The following is a 21,519-nucleotide window of genomic DNA, read 5'->3' as shown; positions in this document are numbered from 1 at the left end:
TGTCTTGTGACACTGTCTCTTTTCACATTTGCTACGTTATGTTTTTGTTGTTCTTGAAGTAGTTCTGCCTGTTCTAATATTGACTTTTCTTTTAGCTGTGACAAATAAGACTCCCTATATAGAATGCATGAGTCTGCAAAGACCACAGAGTCTGTATCTGCAAGGTGTCCAGGTCCTGAAGGTGCATTTTTGGCCAAATGTCCCAACTTTTAATTCATCCAGCTGAATGACAAATTTCTAGAACTAGAGTCTGCAATCTGTGGCTCCAGAGGTCTTCAGACTCTTCACTGTGGAGTCAATCTCCTGATGAAAAACTGACAGCGTAGTTGGACTATTTGGTGCTTTCACAAAAAGTTATTTCTTCTAAAGGTTTTTGTTAACTGAACAGATTCCTTCTTTCATAAACTAAGTTTGTAAGCCACATATTACATTCCCCCTCTTTTGTTTCTTTAGGAACGTTGACTGTAAACACAATTCATCATATATGCCTTTGAAAAATAGAAATATCAATTTTACATTTACATAGAAAATAAGGACCCAATAAAATGAAATTCATGGTTAAAATACATGGACATTTTTCTTGAAACTCAAAACTTGTAAGAGAAGTGCAATCATTTCTAGTAGATAATTTATTTGCGAGTTCATGTTACAGAATCTGAAAAAGCTTGAAACTTGCTTTCATTTTTGTCCAGAACAAAAAGTATGGGAGACAGAAACATGAAAAACTAGGTTATTTTCTAGATTTTTTCTTTTTGTTTTCAAAAGAATAAATCTTTCAGTACATATTTAATGCAGTGGGTTTTCTTTTATATTTATTAACCCATATTCTCTTTCTTGTTGCATGAATCTGTGTTTGATAATGTATGTAGAATGCTACAGAGGGGACCCAAGTGAATATTCATGTGTGATACTACAACTGACTCTGGAAGTAGTGGGCGATAAGCTGTGAACTAACACAAAGTGGAATCAATCGGATACATGAGACTTAAACAATTTAAAGTCCAATGAAATCTCCAAGTCTATGTGCTGAATGGAAAACTGAAACTTATTATCGGAAGCATAGAGATAAAGCCATTATCAAGCAGGTTGTTTAAAACAATTTTAGTGCTGTGATTTATTCTAAAACCAAGCAGAAGTACATATACTTTCTGATAAAAGGACTCCACTTCCTTTCAAACAGGTTTAAGCATAATAAGTTGCATTAAAATGTTTTATGAAATTTTGTTAAAAACCCAGGAAACTGATTTATGAACTTAAATATAGTTACATTTAGTTTATCAGTGCTACAAACGATTTTATACAGTCATATGGAGCGTTCCATGTTTGGTCATAATGTGAAAATTCCGACTTTGCAGTCGGAAAAATCTAATGGCGCGCCCCCAAAAGTTGGACTTATCCCTCGGAAAGTGGGAGAAACTGCGACTATCTTCAAATAAGAGCCAAATTGTGAAAAATTGATTTCACAAATTTGCAGTGATATTTACTTTAACAAGGACTAAATTGACACTTTGATAGAGATGCTAACATTATGGAAACATGACAGTTACAGAAAACCAGTAGACAGTAAAATTCCTCACAGATCATATATAAAAGACTGTAGTTTTTGAACAGATCTACACCGTTAATCCAGCAAAAGGCACAGTGGTGATGTAAGAGTTTAACATTTGAAAACACAGAGAATTACAAACAATTATCAAAATAGTTTGAGGTTTTTGCTTAAAAATAAATATAAAGTTTAAATTTTATAATCAATTGTTTGTTTTACCCAGATTTTAAATATAATAAAACAAGGTGATATCACGTTAGGGACAAAAATGCCTGACATATTTAGTGATTCAACATAGAAAAATACTTCATCTTGAAAGAATCTCTATAATGTAGAGTCTTTAAAAACTACCGGGGGCATCACATAGTGCAAGGAAAATCTCTCACGGCTCAGCAGTGTTAACGCTTTAAATAATGAACTGTGTGCGCCTGCGTGTGTCAGGCGACGCTCTGCCCGTCACTGTCTCTGCTGTGCGTTGCGTCCCCTAAGCAGAGGTGCGAGAAGTCCAGAAAGATCCCGTCTGGTTCCTGCTCCGAGTCCAGAGACTCTGTGTTGTGGTCTGCCGTCATCTCTATGCTGGACGCCGGACTGGGACCGGAGCTCGTGTCTTGTGCAAGAACCTTGGAGGACGATGGAGAGTCAAACTCCAGCAAGCCAGTACAATGAGCGTCCTCAGCTGGAGACGGATCAGGGAGGATGCTGGGGGAGGGCTGCTGTGGTTTGAGAGGGTGGAGCATAGAGGGGCTGTCGTCGTCTCGGAGCTGGAGGTCTTGACTGGACGTTAAAGTGTCTGAACAAACAGTTATAGAGATTATGTTATAAGCAGATGCTTTTTGTTTTTGTTTCTGCTGAAAGAGAAATCTTAATGATAGGTGTTTCATCATTAAGGTTTTCATATATTTTGAAGCTTTTCCAAAAAATATGATAGTAAAATGCACAGTAGCATAATAATGGAAGGTAAACAGTACAGGATTTTCAACCACTTTCACAGCTAAAATCCGAAATGCTTGGCAAGCATTTGCATTCAGCTCCCTTTACTCTGATACTCCTGAAAAAAAAAATCTAAACTATTCACTCAAAAGCAAAAGTGAGAATAGTTTAATCGAATATGGCAACTGAGTGAAGGACCCAGAGGCATGTTAGAGAACATTAATGAAAAACGGACAAAGCAACACAGTTCAGGCATACATCTGCTGTATAATTTCCAGCAGAGTCGGGTCATAAAGCAGCTAGAAACTAGCTATCGGGCCCGAAATCTGGATGTAGTAATGGACTCAGACTTGAACCATCAGACACACATAAAAACAATTTAAAGGCTATCACCTGAAGAACATTTCCAAGATTAAAGGGCTAATGTCCCAACAAGATCTTGGGGAAACTCATCCATGTGTTTGTCTTTAGTCAAACTGGTTACTGCAGCAGTCTGCTTAAAAAGTCACACAGACAGCTGCTTGCGTTGTCACTAAACATGGGAAAATAGAGCACATTACCCCAGTTCTAAAGTCCTTCCTGAAGTCTGCATTTTAACAGACTTTAAAATATTTTTGATAGTATAAAAATCACTGAATGGGCTAGCACGAAAATGTATTAAAGATCTGTTGCCGTTGTATCAACCTTACAGACCTCTCAGGTCGTCTGGTTCTAGTCTTCTCACTCAAAACCAAACATGGTGAAGCAGTATTCAGTTGTTATTCTCCTTTAATCTGGAGCAAACTTCCAGAGAATTGCAAAATACCGAGTTTTGTTAAATCTCTAGATCTCCAAAGCTACTCCAAAACACTTCCAGCTGTAATTGCAGCAACAGGAAGTATTCAGACGGAACGCCACACATTTCAGATTTCTTGTTCGTAAAGAAAGAAGAGGAAGAGAAAGGAAAACATGTAATTTTCCCTTTGCAATACAGAAGTTCTTTGTGTTGGTATATAACATCCCAATGAAGCACATTGGAGTTTGTTCAAGAGGTGTGACTGCTTCTGGGAAGCACAATAAAGAAAAAAAATAGGCAGCTTCTGTTTGGTTTACCTGTCAGTGCAGCAGAGGTGGTTGAGGCTGTGGAGGAGTTTGAAACGCTGCTGTCATCAGACATCCTGGCAGCGCATTTATTCATTGAGCTGCTCTCCTCCACGCAAGATGACATCTCACAGACGGAGTGCCGCCTGATGCCCGTGCTGCCACCTGAGGATGAGTCTATGTCATACTCGACAACAGGAGTCAGCATGGGAACGTTGTAGCTCTTAGAGCGGACCACTGGATTCTTCACAGTGGGAGAGCCGTGTGTTTTGGGAGCCCTTGAGTACTGCAGCTTCTTTTCTACAGTGAGTGAGGGAAATGAAGACATTTTGTAATACAGAATATAAAGCGCCGTGGAAAAGAGCAGAAAAACACGAAAATACCTAACAAGCAGGATGAGCAGTGCAAATTGGAGGATTCATCTCTGGAGTATAAACCGTGAGTCCCCAGATACGGAGAGACTACCTTCTGGATGAGAGACTCCAGACGAAGGTAGTCATCTGTTACACCTTTGGATTCATGGACTCCCTGTGTCAAAGACACACAAAGCCAAGTCAGAAAATGAACAAAGCAGTAAAACATTTTGAGGTAAAAGAATAAAGACAGAAATGTGACTTCCTGGTGTGTCGCACATTCTTCTTAAAAGAAAAAAAAAGCATCAGAAATGTCTTTTGGGTCTTGGTTTAAAACATGACATTTATGTTTGAGCTGTATATTGTCCCTTTCTAAATAAAGTTGACTAGTATCATTATAACAAAACCTGGAAAAAAAAAAAAAAATCATAACTGAAGAGTTGACAGAACTTAACATTTGTTTAATTTAGCCAATGTCAATCAAGTAAAAAAAAAACAACAAAAGCATCAGCAGCAATCATAATCACAGAGACATTTTATTTAAAAAAAAGAGCAACAGATAACTTCAACACCAAAGATAAAGATGAATGTACCAGAGATGATATAATTAATGGTTTTATTTTTAGTCGTAATAAATGTACTTCAATTAGTATAGCGCCCTCTTCTGAAGAAAAGTAGACACTGCGATTTAACTGGAAACATTGCATCCATCAACATTGGATGTTTGGCTCAATGAAAGAATTAAACAATTTATTTTGTGGGACTTAGAAAATTGGTCAAAAAGTTAAGCGATAATATAAAGTTCATTCTGTTGCTGATTTCAACAATAATCATAACCATTGAAGGAATGGGACAAAAAGTCTTGCACTTAAACCAGGCTGCCGCTGCAGAACTGAACTCCCTGAGAAAATCAATCAAGTTTCTATACTCTGAATCACTGAGCTGCTGCTTGAAAACCACAAAGATCAAAACCACATGAGTAGAGCACACGTCAGTGAACTGGCGTCATGTGGTCTTAAAGAATAAAAAGAAAATTACCATCAGATGTGAACAAGGAGAAGCAAAGACATCTTAAATCCACAATTAAACCTAAATTTTTTTCTCCCTTTCCTTCCTTCCTTTCTTCCGTCCCTCGGTTTTAGAGTAAAACAAAAAGGGATTAAGCAAAAATACACACGACTTTCTATGCAAGTCTACCGTTCTGTCTGGATGCCTGTGACCTCTGTATCTGAACGTAGAAGAAGCAGATTTGGGTCAATGAGTCACTACACGTTAACCCAAACACAAAGAGATACAGACACTCATACATGCACAGAGAGCACAAGCACAGGAAATACTTAAAACTCAAACATGTTCAGTTGCCAATTAGTTGAACCCACCACAGCTAAACGATCCTCAAAGAAGAACGTGGCAGGATTTGCAATGTTGAACGCAAAACGGTAACTTAAAAAACAAAATTATTCATGCAACCAGGGGGGGAAATTATTTATTACCTCCTCAGGGGCTGACCTTTTTGTTTAACTTTAACACTTACTACTATTTCACAATGGTGAGACTTAACGTTGCAATACTCAAAGCTGACAAAATTAAGAAATAAAAGTGACAATTTTCTTACAATTTTCAAAAAGTAGCAGAACATCAATTAGGGTCTGTGTAGTCACTTCAGAGAACATCAGGCCAAATCTATTTATACATCAGAAAACATTTTTAAAGTTCATGACAGAGGAAGGAAGCTGTAACAAATGTCTTTAAAGTCCCCAGAACAACTGGAGACTAATGAATTGACTTATCAGAAAACTGTATCTGCTTTTGAGTCACTAGATACAGTAAACTCCACTTCTGCTGAAGAAACACCATCAAACCAGACTGTGTTATGCTACAAACAGCCAGAAGAAAACTATCAGCTAACTAGAAGCAACCAACCTATAAATTTAACTATTTTAACAGCAAACTAACCACATAGTTAGCGTTAGCTTTAAGCTAAAATCTAATTTCCAGTTGCATTTTACCTCATGAAAGACAAAGGCCCTCTTTACAATTTTGTTGAAGAAATGCATTTTTTTTAAAGTCTTCCTGATTTTTCAGCAAGACTGAACATTTTTCCTATGCAATTTACACCAAAGCTCACTTTCCCTTCAGTCTTTTCTAGCCTTATTCTGAGAAACAGCTTTCTGCCATCTTCTGTGTCGCAGTGTTACAAATCTTTTAACATGCAACACAAGTTGTACTGGTCATTGCATGACAATGAGCAGTTCAGTCAAAGGGGGTGGTGGTTCCCCTCGAGGCTTAAAATAGAATGGCCAAATAGTTCAGTTTTTAGAATAAAGGCTCAGTAAGTAAAAAAAAAAAAAAAAGACCTCCAGAGTAGCACCACCCTGCTTGACTAGGCACAACGTTCTTTTCCTGAAATGCAGAGCTACTTTAACAGCAGATGAGACAGAACACACTCCTTCCACAAATATACACTTTTGTCTCATCAATCCTCAGAAATGGGAGAGCTGAGACAGGCCTTTAAATTTTTGTTGTTCCAGAGTCTCTTATTGTTCAACAATGAACACCAACCTCACTCGTCTGAGGACTAGATAGATTAAATTCAGTTAATAGTTTGAGGAACTTCTACTCATATTTTTAAAGCACTTTAAGGGTGCAAAACCACAATGAAAAACCACAAGTTCAGATCAAATACAATGTAGAGCAAGCCACTTGTGACACCATAAAAGGAACATAAAATTGGCTTAAATTGTAACATTTAACCATAGAAATGTTTCCAAAACATTTACAGCACATTTTATTTGATTATGCAACTTCATCTGCTTTTGAGGCAAAGCTCATTTAATGTTTTTCCTATATTATACATGTGAGGCAAAGGTCGGAAAAGCTAAGGCTTATGCTGACAGTTGTTCTGGTTTTGTGGGGTTGTCATTGCTTTAGTGTAAACATGGATAATTCCCTGCAGGGAGGGTGCAGAGGGGACTAAATGGTCATGGGAAGACAACTCCACTCCGTGTTCACACTGAGATTACTTCCTCTGAGATCTCTGGAAAAAAAAAAAAAAAAAATACTCTCCCTCATCCTCTAACCTCTGCTCTTCTTCTCAAAAATATTATTTAGTCCGCTCCTCCTTCTTGCACAGCTGAAACTTATTTTAAAATAAGGCTTCGCAGGGGTGGAAGAGACAAGGAAAGAAGATACCTGTAGTATCATCAGCATTTGAATGATGGAGGGGGGAACTCTGGCTCGAGGTCGAGACAATGCCTCATCCAGTTTCAGGTTGAGGGTGATGATGTTCCTGAAGTGGAGGAGAGCAAGTTGACGCACTGAAGGCTCCTTTCCCTATTCAAACAACCAAAAAAAAAAAAATTAAAAAAAAAAAAAAAAATTAAAAAAAAAAATATATATATATATATATATATATATATATATATATATATATATATATATATATATATATATATATATATATATATATATAAAAACTGTTACAACAGTAAGGCTGTCATTAGAAGGGGGCATGTGCATGTGTGAGAATTTGCATACCTGCACAGGGTAGAAGATGGCCTGCAGCATGGACAGAACATCACAGAAGAAGAAATCCCACGTGTCAGCCAAGGAGTCCAACAGCTTCTGACCTTAAACGGAACCAAGGTGATAAACGTGCAACAATGTGAATTAGGCATCACAGTAAGAAAGTAAAATTATTTTTGCATGCTAAGCTTTTATTATTTTCTGCTTTCTTCTCCCTGTATGCACACTACATTATCTACTTTGAGATTGTGTGCTACATTGTGCTGCTCTATCACATAAAATCCCCCCCCCAAAATACACAGAATATTTGGTTTCAAAGTGACTGAGTGCAGAAAAATTCAAAGGATATGAACATATTTGCAAGACACTGTATCTCCCACTCCTATGTACATAATTTTACTTTTGGGCACTTTTGGTCTAGTCAGAACAATAGGTCTGTAGGTTTCTGTGGTTTGACTTATCCTAAATTTCTCACCGTCTAGATGTGGTACTGACGTAAAAGGATCACTTCCTGCCTACGTTTCTGTGCCAACAGTGGTGAGCTCTGTCACAGCTGGTCTCTTCTGAGTGTGAGATTTATGTTGGTTTAAAACTGCTTCAAATTTACTCTGCATATTACCCAGAAACGGAAGCAACAAGGGCCTTTTGTTTCATGTTGCGCCTATCTTTTCAAAGTCTTTGAAGTAACTCTGTGTTTGTGTCGGGAAATGTCCTTCATTTAAATTCGCCAAGGAGAGATAAAGCCACACACTCCCAGTTCAAACTAATGGTTAACTCATGAGGTAAACTCAGCATCTGGCACTGTAGTCAATAATTATTTTTCTCTGCCAGTCCTTATCAGAGACCAAACAAGATAAAACAGTGATCTTGGAGTTTCCCTGAAATGAATCAGGGCTACGGTGAATACTGTTAATCAAAGCAAGACGACACAGATGTCTTATGATGGAGACAACACTTCCAAAGAGCTTTCAGGCGGAGACTTTCTGTTTTATAAGTATTTGTACTGTACTTCTCCAGAAGTTATGCAAATGATCAAAATCTCGACAGCTTTATTAGTTAAAAGAAAACAACAAACCTTTGCTTTAAAGGTTGGAAAGCGAGCCTAAAAATGTGTCAAATTCTAAAAGTCCCTTTTTGTGTGGGTTGTTTTTTATATTCAACCTCGCCATCTGTAAATGTCACAACTCGCCAGTCAAAAGGTGGAGGTGACGATATGACATCTATCCGTTCCATGATGCCCGTCACTGAACTCTACCAACTGCAATGCAAGGGCTTGAAGTTTTCAGAAGATAAAATATTTGGTCTACAGTTGTGGGAGTTCATTTCAATACACTTAATCAGCAATTTACAGTTACAATGTTAAAAAAATAAATAAGTACATGCATGCTGAAAGTGCTGTTATTTTTGCTCGATACATCATTATGTTCAGCTAGAAGTGGTGCGCACCTTCATAGAAGCGAATCTTGTCCCTCAGTATGACCATGCCTTTGGTGAGGAGCTGATTCTGCAGGTACTCTGTGAAGAAGGAGCCCAGCTCGGTCTTCAGCAGCTGCCTATAAAACGCAGATTCACAAGGGCTTATGAAGCATGAAGAGACACACACGCACCACTGGTTGGTTCTTATTTTAAAAACAAACCAGATGGAAAAGCAAACTGCTGTGTTCAAACAGCAAGTCTCGGGAAATTAGGAGAGATGTCCACCTTGTGTTCAGGAGCTAAGGCGATGTCCCAAAGAGCTGGTTCAGCCCCGACAAATGGAGAACATGGGCTCATAGAGATAAATATGGTTGCTAAACTGCTCACATGTGAAATTGCTGTTCAAACACTGCATATCTGGAGACTATAAAATCTTTATTGAAGCTGTCACATGGCATAGTTACGGCCATGTTTTAAAGCCTTACAAAAGCATCCATAACCCATGGACATCTTTGTATTTTCTCATCTTAAAACCACTAGTTTGATGCATTTTTGATTGATTTATAAAATACAAATATTTTATAAATCAATATCAAATGTGGGGCATTTGATTTTGACTGATCTGACTGATCAGACTTTCTGATGGCACCAACAATATTATTGCCAATCAGGATGGTGCTAATTTGTTAATAGAACTGTAGATACTTATTTAAAAAAGTGGTTATTGAGTTATGTAACGAAGTAGAAAAATACACTGGAAGCTTATAGTTCAGTCTTCTCATTTTTAAACATCCAGCCATTCATTAACACCGAGCCATGCCTTTTGGACTGTGGGAGGATTCCAGAGAAAACCCACATGTCACCAGGGAGAACATGCAAACTCCATACAGAAAAACCACAGGCTGGGATCTGTGGGATCAGGACCTTCTTGTGATGCTACCAACTGCACTGCTGTGAAGCCCCTCCTTTACTGGGATAAAAGGGTAGCATGAAAAGAGATCAAATGTTAAAACTGTAATTGCTATAAACATGTTACATTAAAGTTTCCAATTTTATAAAAAGCTTATTTCAAGCCGTTTCCAAGAAGAACAGACGTTGCTCTGACTATTGTGCGTACCTGTATGTAAATGCTGTCAGAGAAAACCTGTTTGTGTGCTTTAATATTTACACCAGAGTTTTGGCAACACCATGTAAGCAACCCTCAGCTACACTGAAAGTAAACAGCAGTGACCCCTGTGTAACCTTAACCTGTCTGTTCCCATCTGATCAAATAATCATAAGGTGTTTCCTTTTCAGTGGGAGCAACTACTGTTATCATGCATGTGCAAATGTCTGAATAAAGAGTTGAGGGCAACAGCAGTGTAATTCAGTAAATGTATGTTAAATGAAAATCAGCCACAGTTAAAGAAGTGCAGCGTGCGTGCGACGGGGGGCTGTACCTGACGCCTTCATTCAGGGTGAAGAGCTCATTTTCTCCCAGGTCCTTCTTCTGGAAAACCGAGATCACTGCGTTGTGGATGCTGAAGACAAACGGCAAATTAAAAAAAAAATTATTTAGACCAATTACCACAAGCTGAAGGCCGTTCAAGTATCATCAAACTGTTGCTGAGGAAATCACACCTGGCTGAAAAGTTTCCAGCATCATGAACTTTTTGAGGTTAGAGGTTGAGGTCCAACAATTCTCAGTTTATGTTGGAGAACAAAAGCATGTTCCAAATAATAAAAACAATATACATGCATATTGCTTGCCTCTTTTATCTCTCTCTCTTTATGGAAATAGAGCTTCATAAATGTCAAAGTAACAGAGTAAACATGATGAATATCTAATGCGCTGACCTGTTCCAGGTGGCGTTGGCACCGGCCCTCCTCTGCTGAGTCTCTTTGTTCCTCCCACACTCCTCTGACGGCCCCCCAGCTGTCCCTGCCTTCTCCCCACCTCCTGATGAACTTTTTACCTGCGAGAGGTCGGTGAGGCTGGAGGACGAGCCGGTGCCCAGCCGCAGTTTGTTGTGGAGGCTCCTTGAGATCCAGCAGGAAGGAAACGAAAAACAGACAAATTTATGGACGCGAGTAGCCACAGTTCTAGACGGATTAGATTGCAAGTTGTCACAGTTGCCATGGATAGACCGTGACGAAGCAGAGATTGATTTATTTGCTTGAGAGAAGTGGAGGTAGTGGTAGCATCATGCTGAGTGCCTGTTTAGATACTGTATGAGCGAAATAATGACAAGCGACTACTTCCAAACTGTTCAACTTTAACAGCAATAAGGCTAATAGTTTTTTCTGTGAAAAATCAAACAGCGCTGAGAAAATTCTTTTGAAAAAAAACGCACAGTTCTGTTGGTTCAACCGATTAAAAAACCTTTGGCTTGGCAGTTATTAAAGGATGGTTGATACTGGTAACACAAGCTGATGAGCTCGTTTAAAACTCAAAGAACATCGCCTTGAAGGACAAGCAGAGGAATAAAACAAATTGATCAAAGCCTTTCGAACAATTATCCAAGAAGTTCAGAAGAAAGCATGGAGTGTGCAAAAAGAAGAAAGTCGAGTATCTTAAGTGGAGCTTGAAAAGTGTGAGCCAGTGCATGACAATGGAAAAACTTTTTTTTTTTATTCGGATCACGTAGAAACTACAAAAATGAAAGAAAATAAAAAACAGAAACACAAATTCGTCTTCTGCTCACACAAACATGATGACATGTACTTACTCAAGCACATAAAAGAGTCTCAGATATCCCCACTCCATGACTGGATGTATGCGAGTCACACTAATCTGGATGGAAGCAGCGCCTCTGACTCTCCGTTTCCAGTTTTTAAAACTTCCCAGCTCTACTCGTCCCGACCCGCTCTACCTCTCCGGGTCTCTGTCCCTTTGCCAGGCTGTGTCAGCTCGGTGGCCATGTGACCATGAGAGCTTTTGTGCCGGGCGAACAAAGCAACCCTTTGAGGTTCCAGGGCTGCCAAAGAAGGGAGGGAAGAGTTTAAAGGTGACGCGTTTCACTCCATCTACCTCTCTCTCCATCTGTGAGCAGGGCTCAGAGAAGAAAGAAGCTGGGCTCAAGCTGCTTCACTCAAGTCAGTTTTGATGTTGGAGGCTGTTGCTGTGCACTGCCACTCAACTATTTGAAATACGTTTAAAGCAATTTTTCTCAGCTACAGGAAAGATGAATTCAGGAGTTTAGAAATATTTAAATTAAAAACGCTTGCAAGTTTCATTTTTTTTTTTTTTTTTACCTTGCTACACACCTACACACATTTGTGACACAAACGGCACTAAATGGTGAAGTTACACAAAGCTATATAAAATGCAAGACAATGAATAAGCATGTGAATTAAAAGGAAAGAAGGTGTGCTGCTGGTCCATCTAACAACCTGGATCTTAGTCCACATAAATAGGTCACTGTGCGAAACAGGAGCCGTGTGCATGTTTGGACACAGTCTAGACTCGGTAAACTATCCAAAGCTTCTCAAAAAGGATGTTTCAAAGTCATGCGTACAGCTACCATGACTTTGCACACTTCAGTTTTGAGAATAAATAGATACCAAGACCAAAAATAAGCATAGAGTCGCTCTCGCTGTCTAGACATGTTATTTGAGCTAGGGAAGAAAGTGTCTTTTTCTGGATTTGCAAAAGGCAAAGAGCTCTGATGTGAGCAGGAAGTGAAACACATCTGAGTTTTTGGCCCCTGTTCTGCACAGGAAGGCTGCAGTCTAATCACCGAACAAAGGAAGAAGAAGAGTGAAAGCACGAATGAGGTCATCCAGGAATGCATGTTGCATTAATGTGCATTATTGTGAGTCTTTGTGCGTCCACGAGGACAGAGACAGCGGGAGCTGAGGTGAAGACTGAATGTGAATGTTTATTGAGGAGTGTGTTTGTGGTCTCACCTCCTAAAGGAGCCCTCTCGCTCCATGTTAGCCCCGGCAGATGGCTAACAACCGCTCTGCAACTGCAGCCAGCGACCCAGCATCTGAAAGAAAGCGATCAGGCTTAAGGTACTCACAAAAAAGGGCACAGGTGTAAAAATATACATACATTTGTTTTCATAATCTGCAGAAAGTATGCGCATAGCAGGTTGCGAGGTTCTCCAGTGCAGATCTCCCTCACAGGGACACGACTGGCTAACAACACGCCGGATTCTAATCAAATTACAGTAAAGTGGTTGAGACGGACATTTGATCCTGCCACAAACTCAGATGCCCCCTACTCGTTCGCACGCAGTCACACAGACAGAGTGGCACATACATTTCAGACAAATCTAGGCAGGTGTAGTTCAGGCTTTTTTGCCCTTTTACCAAACAAGTCTGGCTCCCTTTTTCTCAGGCCCCCAAAGGCTGAGTGACGGCGTGTGAACCGCCTTACTGCTTCAGATGTGGCTTTAGATGTTTGGCTGCAAAGCATGCAAGCAAGCAAAGTTTCATTAGAGACCTCAGGGCTTTATAAGAGAAGGGTGTTGTGGGTGTAACCTGTCTGGTGAAGCTGAGGTCAAGATTGAGGGTGATTAGAGTCTGTTTATATGAAAACTGTTGTGTGTTTTCTCCAGTCCTGACCTGATGCCAGCACTTGGGTCCTTGCAAAAGTTATCTGAGGAGGTTGCTCGTGCAGCTCTGATTTGTGGTTAAAATAATAATAAGTTAAGAGCGTGTTTTCAAAGCTCCACTCAAATAAAAATCTGAAAAGTATTGTTTGTGCACTCCACAAATCTGGCCTTTATGGAAGGGTAGCAGAAAGAAAGACACAAGAAGTTGTGGTTGTTGTTTGCCAAGAGCCATGTAGGGGACAGAATGAGACCAAACCTCAATTTGCTGGCTTCACTGATTAATGCTACCAGTGGTGGAAAACCACTGCACATTATCCTGAACACAACATTTCAATTAGGAGAAAGATGGATTTTGCAGCAACATGCACTATCGGGGAGGAAAGTTAATCCGAATTTCTAGAAAAATCAAGTACTCCTAGAAAACAATCTGTTTCTGCAAAAATATTTTACACTTTCGCTTTTCTGTGGTCTCCAGATTTGCAAGGGGCTGACCACATATGAACAGTGCACTTTTCAGATCTTAATCAGTAAAACAAAGTGAATAACTTTTGTTTTGTCCATATTGTATCCTCTGGTTGTAACATGACGAAATGTGAGCAAGTGGAAGGAGTACGTACTTGTACAAAGAACTGCACTGCTGAAAATGAACACCATAATCTGCTTCGAGACACACACACACACACACACACACACACACACACAGACACCATTCTACAGGCTGGCAGCCCAACAGGAAAATTATAACCCAGCACCAGACATGTGCTAAAATAAATGCCTGTGACTTGCAGGAGGTTGTTGTTTGTTTTACTGACATAAACCACAAGTTGGTGGTCCGGCTGTTTAAAAAAAGCAAACCATTGGTGTCTCTTTTTAAAATGACTATTCTGCTATTCTTCAGGACTGACAGCGTCTATATGAGGCAGCTACAGGACTATACCAGAGTATAGTATAACTACACCCGTACAGTGCTGAGAATGACCCTGAGGAAACGTCCAAATTACACGCTTGTGACAACTGACATTTCAAGTTTAGGCTGAATGTTTTCATGCTCACTTCTCTGCCCACTTCAATGACTTAAAATAGCACAATCAAGCCAAATATTACCTTCAGGGTTTCGATAGCCCCTCTAAATGCGCGTGAAAAGGTCCAGGACGTTCCGCCCGAAAAGCTCCGTTATAATATTCCGAATCTCCGCGCGCGATTTACCGCGAGCTGTCAGCGGAGCTTTCACTGTCCGCGAGCGACGAAGACAGGGAGGAAGTAAAGAGAGAGAGGAGAAAAAACCGAGAGGCGCGTGCGTGTGTGTGTGCGCTCGAGAGTTGTTTTACCCCTGTGGGTGAGATGGAGGTGCAGACATGGTATAAATTAAGTCCACCCTCTTTTTGTGCTAGAATCGGGCGCCCAACAAGATACACGTCATTAACTAATAACCAACACCCTGAAATACATTTTTAATAGAATTAAAACACACAACTGTAAAACAACAACAACAACAACAACAAAAAACAACTAATCACGCCCAGGTTGTAAGCTCATGCAGCAGTGAGTTTATTTATCGTCAGTAACTCCTCAGGATCTCACACAGCTGTTGAGGATGTTTAACCCACTCTTCTTGACGCTGTTTCAGTTGAGGTTTGTGGGCGCCTATTTCTTTGCAGCTCTCTAAATCTCACATTTGACACCAGAATACTGAAAAACTGCTAAACAAGCATGTATTTAAGGCGCCTGTGCTGAAATTTCTTGATTTGTCCCTCTGTAAAAGAAAGTTGCTAAAAAAAAAGAAACTTGTTGACTTGGAAACATTTCAGCTCTAAAACTTTGCAAAACAAAAAACAAACAAAAAAAACTTTGCATATAATTTTCTAAATTGTATATAATTTTGTAAATGAACAAGACTGGATACTTTCTAAAATGTTTCTCTTAAATTTGATAAACCCACTGATTAAATTTAAAAAAATCCACATACATCACCTACAACAGGAAAATTACTCAAACTCACCTCAGAACAATCCAAAGCATCTCACTGGCTCCGTCCTGAGGGTTTTGTCTAAAATTGTGCAGTTATTGGTGGTATTAAAAATAATTAAAGGCATGTGGATAGACCTGAGCTACCCTACACAATCCATTCAGATAAATAAAACTGGAAAAAAAAGAATGAAAGAACAAGCAAAAATTTGCTGTGATACTCAAGAGTGTAACATTTAGGAGAACATGTAATCTTGCTTAAATATTAATGAGACGTGGCTAACTTCTGTGGATCAGGTTATATTTAACTTACTCCTCAGCAACAGAAATACTGACCTAGATTCTGGTATTTAGTTCAAAAATGGAGGCCAGTAAACAACTTTCATTTTATCCACTACAGTGGATGTGAACAGAATGGAAAAAGCACAGAAAAATCACCTAGTAAATAAAAAATACTGTGTTTAATCCAGCAAAATGTCTCTTGAGACTATGAGAATAAACTGCTTTTTTGTTGTTTTCTTTTTCTAACCAGGAAGACTGGCCATCCTCTACCACGTGTTTGCATGAAGGGGCATGGCTGTGCATGCATGCATGCATGGCTCGAGTGTGGGGGGCGCTTTCAGCAGAAAGATTAGATCAATGCATTAACCACAGAGCTTGAGCTCACTGTCACACATCCCACAAACTGCATCTGCTTAGGCTGAACACGTTTCCAGCACCTCTTCTGCTCCTCGCCTACCAATAATGCATCACACACCCAAAGGCTAAATGTTTCCCCTCCCCCACCCCTTCGTGGATGTAATAAGGAACCTGTTTATAGCAGTAAAGTGGACCGGTCAAGGACATACTGTTTCAAAGTTCCTTGGTTCATTTAAAGCCCTCAAATGCACACGCACACACATAAAACCAAAGAACCTGGAAAACACAGTTTGCACATTACTCGGCGTTACATAAACAGCAGCATCTGGCCTACACAACAATGTTCAGACAAAGAAACAGTAGACATACTCACACAACATCTCTACCACCTCTGAGCTCTGAAAATCTGAAGTAAATGAGTGCTGGCAGTTTCTCATGCAGTGTTTGCTTTAGGACATTTTCTACTCGCAACCTCTCGTGACCTGGACATGTGTTTGGACATTTTTATTTTCCACATTAAAGCGCAGGACCAACCTCTGTGCCTAAGAGACGACATAATAACTATGACAAACTACTTGGACACCCCCACCACCTGGATGTATAAATAGTAAAAGAACGTTAACCCGGTCTACAAAAAGAACAACTAATTGACACTGATGATTATTTACTGTGACGTGAAAATAGAAACACTCTGCCTTTTATCAGTCTTTTTATGATATGGTTTATGGCTGTCATTTCTCAGATTTACTGCTTAATGAGCAAAGTCTTTAAAGTCTAAAGGATTTTTGGCCTGAATATGAACTAAAAGTGATTGAAACTTGTTCAACTGTCTTAAATGTAGACCCAAAGGACAAAATTAGACAAAATTGTTTACTTGCACACCAAGAAAAACTATTTATTCCTACATATCCATAAGTTGGAAAAGGAGACGAACCTTTGCTCTCCGTGTCGAAACACCTCACTACAGGAGTTTTAGACAAGTCACCCACTCAGAACAGCTTCAGCGCTGAAATAAACTCTTCAACATTAGATTTTTAATGATATTTGTTCTTAAACAGGTTCCAAAAGTGTCAAATTAAGTTCCATGTTCCTCTACCCATTGGATGTGTATATAAATATGCGAGGTTCTACAAACACTTAAAAAAATACTGTTCATGTTTATGCAGTATGGGGTCTCGTGTTTATATAAATCTTCTGGCTCTACAGGGCTCTGTTTTTGTCCTTGAGTGCATTTTCACACCCACCGTAATCTGGACTGTTTAGCTACTTTTAAAAATTTGTCTAAAGCACAATATTTGTAGTATGTACACTTCTGGTTTTTTAAGAAAGTGATGCACATTTCTCTAGAAGTAAACCTTGATATTTTCGACATTTAGCAAATACGTTTTCTTAGAAATCTCTTTTCACAAATACAGTCTGCAGACTTGCTTCAGCTCAATGTAGGCCTCTGTGCTATTAACTTGGGACAAAAAAAAAAGAAAAAGAAAAACTTCCCTCTGTGGCCAAAGAAAACAGCAGCAGGAGCTTGCAGCTACTTCCATACGGCCCTGAGCAGACCCGCAGCATCTGCTCACAAAGCTACATGATTACACTAAACACCAAGAGGCTGCAACACCATGGATGTAGCAGGGAAAGGATGAGATTTTCCTGCAGAACTCATCAGTCATTCTGCTCTGTTCTCTGAAGGAGGATATCTGCTTTACCCTCCGGTATCAGAACATTTTCTGTAAACTCAGCAAAAAAAAAAAAAAAAAAAATCAACAACATTGCTTTGCTTAAGTTGCCCGTCTTCTCTTGGAATGATTTTAATTCAAAATGCAGGCTTCAAGCTGCATCAAGCTGAATAACAACTCTAACTCGTTTTCACCGTCATTGTGGGTAACAACAGGCGTTCTGCGTCAGCTGCATCCAGGTCAGCTGGCTTCACATTTGGGTTGTGGTTGGGGGCTTAAATGTTTCATTCTAGGGCAGCTGACAGACACCTGAAAAAATGCAGAGAAGATCAAGTGAGATTTTTTTTTTTTTTTTTAATGACGCTTGGCAGAAAATTAGACAAAGGTCCATTACTCCCTCCGCATATTTGTGTCAAGGAAAAAAAAAAAAAAAGTAGGAAGTGAAAATCTGCACATCTTTTATTTAAAGATTGAAGTTAAGTGGAAATCAAACAGGACATGCAGCGTTTCGTTTCATGGCTCAGGCTAAACTTGCACTCAGTTTTTCCCGGACTCTAGTGATGGATATCGATACAAACCATTTTAAATGAGAGGTAAGTTGAAGAGTGCTAAATGTTACGTTTACGGTGTCTTGCAAAAGCATTTTTCCACCTTATAAGCACAAATAAAAATGAAGGTGTACATTTGTATTCAGTTTATTTACTGCAATACTCCTAAATAAGATGGAGCCCAGAAGTCAGCTTATTAGTATATAGAGTCTGCAAAAAAAAAGTGTCCAATGATCAAACAAACCTCCTGCTTAACAGATGAACGGGACCAACAAAGCTTTGAAAGATGATGTCTTTACTCGCTTTGTTTAGTACAGTTAGTTTTAAGTTTGACTAATCAGATGTCGCACATGAAATCTGAATATTTTTCTGCGCAATCAGTAAAGTTTAAAGACGGATGAAAGACACAGTTTCCTCTGTTTAGGCATTGAAAGTGCCATAAAATTGCCACTTTCAATGCCTAAAAATCACCTCATTTTCGTGCACGCAAAAATGAGACATTGGCAGACACAGGGGTTTCCATTACTGGTTTTGTTGATTCTGCATTTTTTACATGAAAACTAAACATGAAACTTAATGGTTGCCAAGGAGCTTTGTAAACACCACGTGAATAAAGCCGAAGCTGGAAATCACCCGCTGAATTTTCATCTACATCTGAAAACTTTAGTCTATTGTGAGAACCCTTATTGTGGAATGTAAACTCCCATTCAGTATAAAGATTTTTTTTTTTCACTGTTCAGTTTTCATATCATAGCAGGAAAACTGCCCCATTGATTTTTTTTTAAAGTATTTTATTGTTTTTGTGTTGCATGTCTCATTTTCCTTCCTCCTTTCCTTCCCCAGGCCTCCCGTTTTACTGGGCAGGCCAAGCCATTCCCACCGTCTCCATGGCGACAGATAATAGGCAAAGATTCACACCTCACAACAAGCAGTTTCCTGATTACAAAGTGAGACAAGTTATTTTATGATTCCACAGGATGCGGACTGTGACTCAAAACGTAGCGGGTTATGAGGTGAAGTGAGGCAGCGCAGCCGTGTGGAGAATTAGAGGTACTGCAACACCTAAGTTGGGATTGTGGAAGCCCATTTCTGGCTGGTACAATTACATTAATTAGCTTTAATGTCATAATTATGACGAATAACAAAATTACTGCCTTGAAAATTAACTACATTTCATGACTGATGGAGATGCTTTTTGGCGTTTAGAGGTCATAATTATGTTTTTAGAGCCAAGATGGGAAACCGTAAAACTCAGATCAGAATGTACTTCAAAATATGAAAATTGCTAGAACTTTAGTAATGAATCACATCATGTAGAACGGTGAAACTTTCAGCTGCTTCCATTCACCACACAGCTTTCTGATTACTTAAAATAATCCTAATCAAAAGTGAAGGATAAATTGTCTTTATGAATAGTGGCAAGGCTCTTTTTAATAAGATCTTTGAAAGTAATACAAATAAACTCACCTTTAAGGCTTAAACTCATACCAATTGTGCACTTATAGATCACTGTGAGTAAAAAAACAAACAAAACAAACTTATTTGGTTAAAAACCAAGAGTTAATCTCTATTTTACTTGCTAAAAACCATGTAGATCAAGTCCAGTCCTGAGCCAACATTCTGCTCAAACACACCTGAATCAAATAAACGGCTCATTGCCACGTCTCTGAAGAGCTGAAGAACATGCTGATGGGAAAATCCGGAGTGTTTGAGCAGGGATGAATTTAAATGCTGCAGGATGGTAGTTTCAGATAAGTGATTGGACAACTGATGACAATAACCACACACACCAGACATCTTTTCAGATGGAAGTCCAACAAAGTCTCATCTCTTCCATTCATTTAAACAACTTTATTTATTAAGTTTTTTACAAATAAAGTAACAAATTTCATTGTGTTGTAGCGCAAATTTTTCTTTCTGTTAATTTGAAGCTTGAACACTCTGCATAGCAAGTGCGAAACATACCGCTCCATTTTCCCGTTTTCCGTCATTCGCTCAACCCCTTCTGTACGACGCCGAGCACAGTGCAGAAGAAGGAGCCCACGTGCTTTAAAAGAGCTCATAAAACAACTGAGACTTAAAAATTATGATTTAAAAAAAAAAGGACCAAATTGATAAAGATGTCGAAACAAAAGATTGTTTAGGTATGAGAAATTATTGCTACGACTGACAAAATGCTTTCTTTGAGAGAAGGGGATAAAAGCATCACTGCTAATGTATTAAAGTGGCATTGCCTTTTAGTCCTACTCTTTCATAGCTTCATGGCAAAGGGTCACTTTAACTTTACTGCTCTGCACTGTAAGTACTTATTTAAATGGGGAACAAGTTAAATGTGGAAATCATTAGCAATACTTTTGCCTGGCAACTGGAGCAGCTCCAGCAATGAAATGCTGTTAAATCTGTTTTCTTCTGATGTTTTTCCACCATTAAGGTTACCTATAAAAACATAAAAATAAAAAATAAAAAACACAGGAGGGGTCAGGAGGTCAGGAGGAAAGCTCATCCACAGATCTATTGGAAACTGGCTCAGAGAGCATTCACAGCTTTAACAAAAAAAAAAAGCACAAGAAAAATAGTTTTTGGGATGGGGGAAAATATCTTGCACAAGATGTTTTTGAAATGCTTCAAAAGAAAAAGGGCTTTAGAGTGTTGTAACTCAAATTGAATACATTCCCCAGCAACAAAACCATCGCTGTGCTTACGCTTCCAAAAGTAAATGTGCCATGCTTAGGAGTAAAACTTGCTGAATTCCCATTTGTGCCACCTCAACCGTATGCATCTAAAGAGATGTTCACCTTTTCTCAGTGAAAAACAGCAACAAACAAAAACTATGACCCAAACTAGGGTGAACAAACTAAGCATCAGGCACTCAAAAACACTCCAAACTTACAGGATAGCAAGTTTGTGAAATAAAAACTTACTATCCTTTAGCGTACTAGGAAGAGAAAATGATTTTTGTAAAGAAAAGCAAGACTTTTAGCTGCTTCCATTCACTGCTGCCATGTTTTACACAACCACTGCATCCCCAGTAACCAAATACAGCACATTCTGGTGAAATTATGAATGTCTGAAAAATATTTTGGGTGGATTTTTAAAATCGATTCATCTTGAATTTGTTTACAAAGCTACATTAATGTAGCTAAACCATTCCTTCTGAAATACACAGTGCTGTGTTTAGAAGAGTGAGATTTCCAGCTCCTTCCGTCCACTTCTTCTGCATTTTACAGAATCACTGTGCAGCTCAGAGCTAAGATGAATTATTCAAACTATTCAGATGAAAATTAAGGATGTCTTAGAATAAGA

At 39.0% G+C, this 21,519-nt stretch overlaps 1 protein-coding gene across 3 annotated transcripts; it reads right to left on the bottom strand.

Annotated features, from left to right (window-relative positions):
* Positions 1–611: 611 nt before the first annotated feature.
* On the bottom strand, positions 612–19,889 carry LOC106922428 (proline-rich protein 5-like). Of its 3 annotated transcripts, XM_014994843.2 has the most exons (11): positions 19,684–19,889; positions 17,863–17,977; positions 12,739–12,821; positions 10,687–10,869; positions 10,290–10,370; positions 8,881–8,987; positions 7,447–7,538; positions 7,102–7,242; positions 3,940–4,084; positions 3,569–3,856; positions 612–2,336 (listed from the first exon to the last, which is right to left on the bottom strand). In XM_014994843.2, the coding sequence occupies exons 3-11, from the start codon at positions 12,762–12,764 to the stop codon at positions 1,984–1,986; spliced, it is 1,416 nt and encodes a 471-aa protein (XP_014850329.2). In that variant the 5' UTR covers positions 12,765–12,821; positions 17,863–17,977; positions 19,684–19,889; the 3' UTR covers positions 612–1,983. The 3 variants fall into 3 exon arrangements, with proteins under 3 accessions (XP_014850329.2, XP_014850346.2, XP_014850337.2); XM_014994860.2 differs by lacking the exon at positions 17,863–17,977; XM_014994851.2 differs by lacking the exons at positions 17,863–17,977; positions 19,684–19,889 and adding an exon at positions 14,496–14,827.
* Between the last annotated feature and the right edge of the window lie 1,630 nt (positions 19,890–21,519).

This window comes from Poecilia mexicana, unplaced genomic scaffold (genome assembly GCF_051168715.1).
Source record: "Poecilia mexicana isolate PSO_F unplaced genomic scaffold, ASM5116871v1 scaffold_23, whole genome shotgun sequence".
NCBI lineage: Eukaryota > Metazoa > Chordata > Actinopteri > Cyprinodontiformes > Poeciliidae > Poecilia > Poecilia mexicana.
This window is presented reverse-complemented; position numbering and strand designations above follow the sequence as displayed.

Coding starts and splice junctions, on each gene's coding strand:
- LOC106922428 (XM_014994843.2), bottom strand. CDS start 12,764: ATGGAGCGAGAGGGCTCCTTTAGGAG. Junction 7,539..8,880: donor CAAGATTCGCTTCTATGAAG/GTGCGCACCACT, acceptor GTTCCGTTTAAG/GTCAGAAGCTGTTGGACTCC. Junction 2,337..3,568: donor CACCTCTGCTGCACTGACAG/GTAAACCAAACA, acceptor CTGTTTGTTCAG/ACACTTTAACGTCCAGTCAA.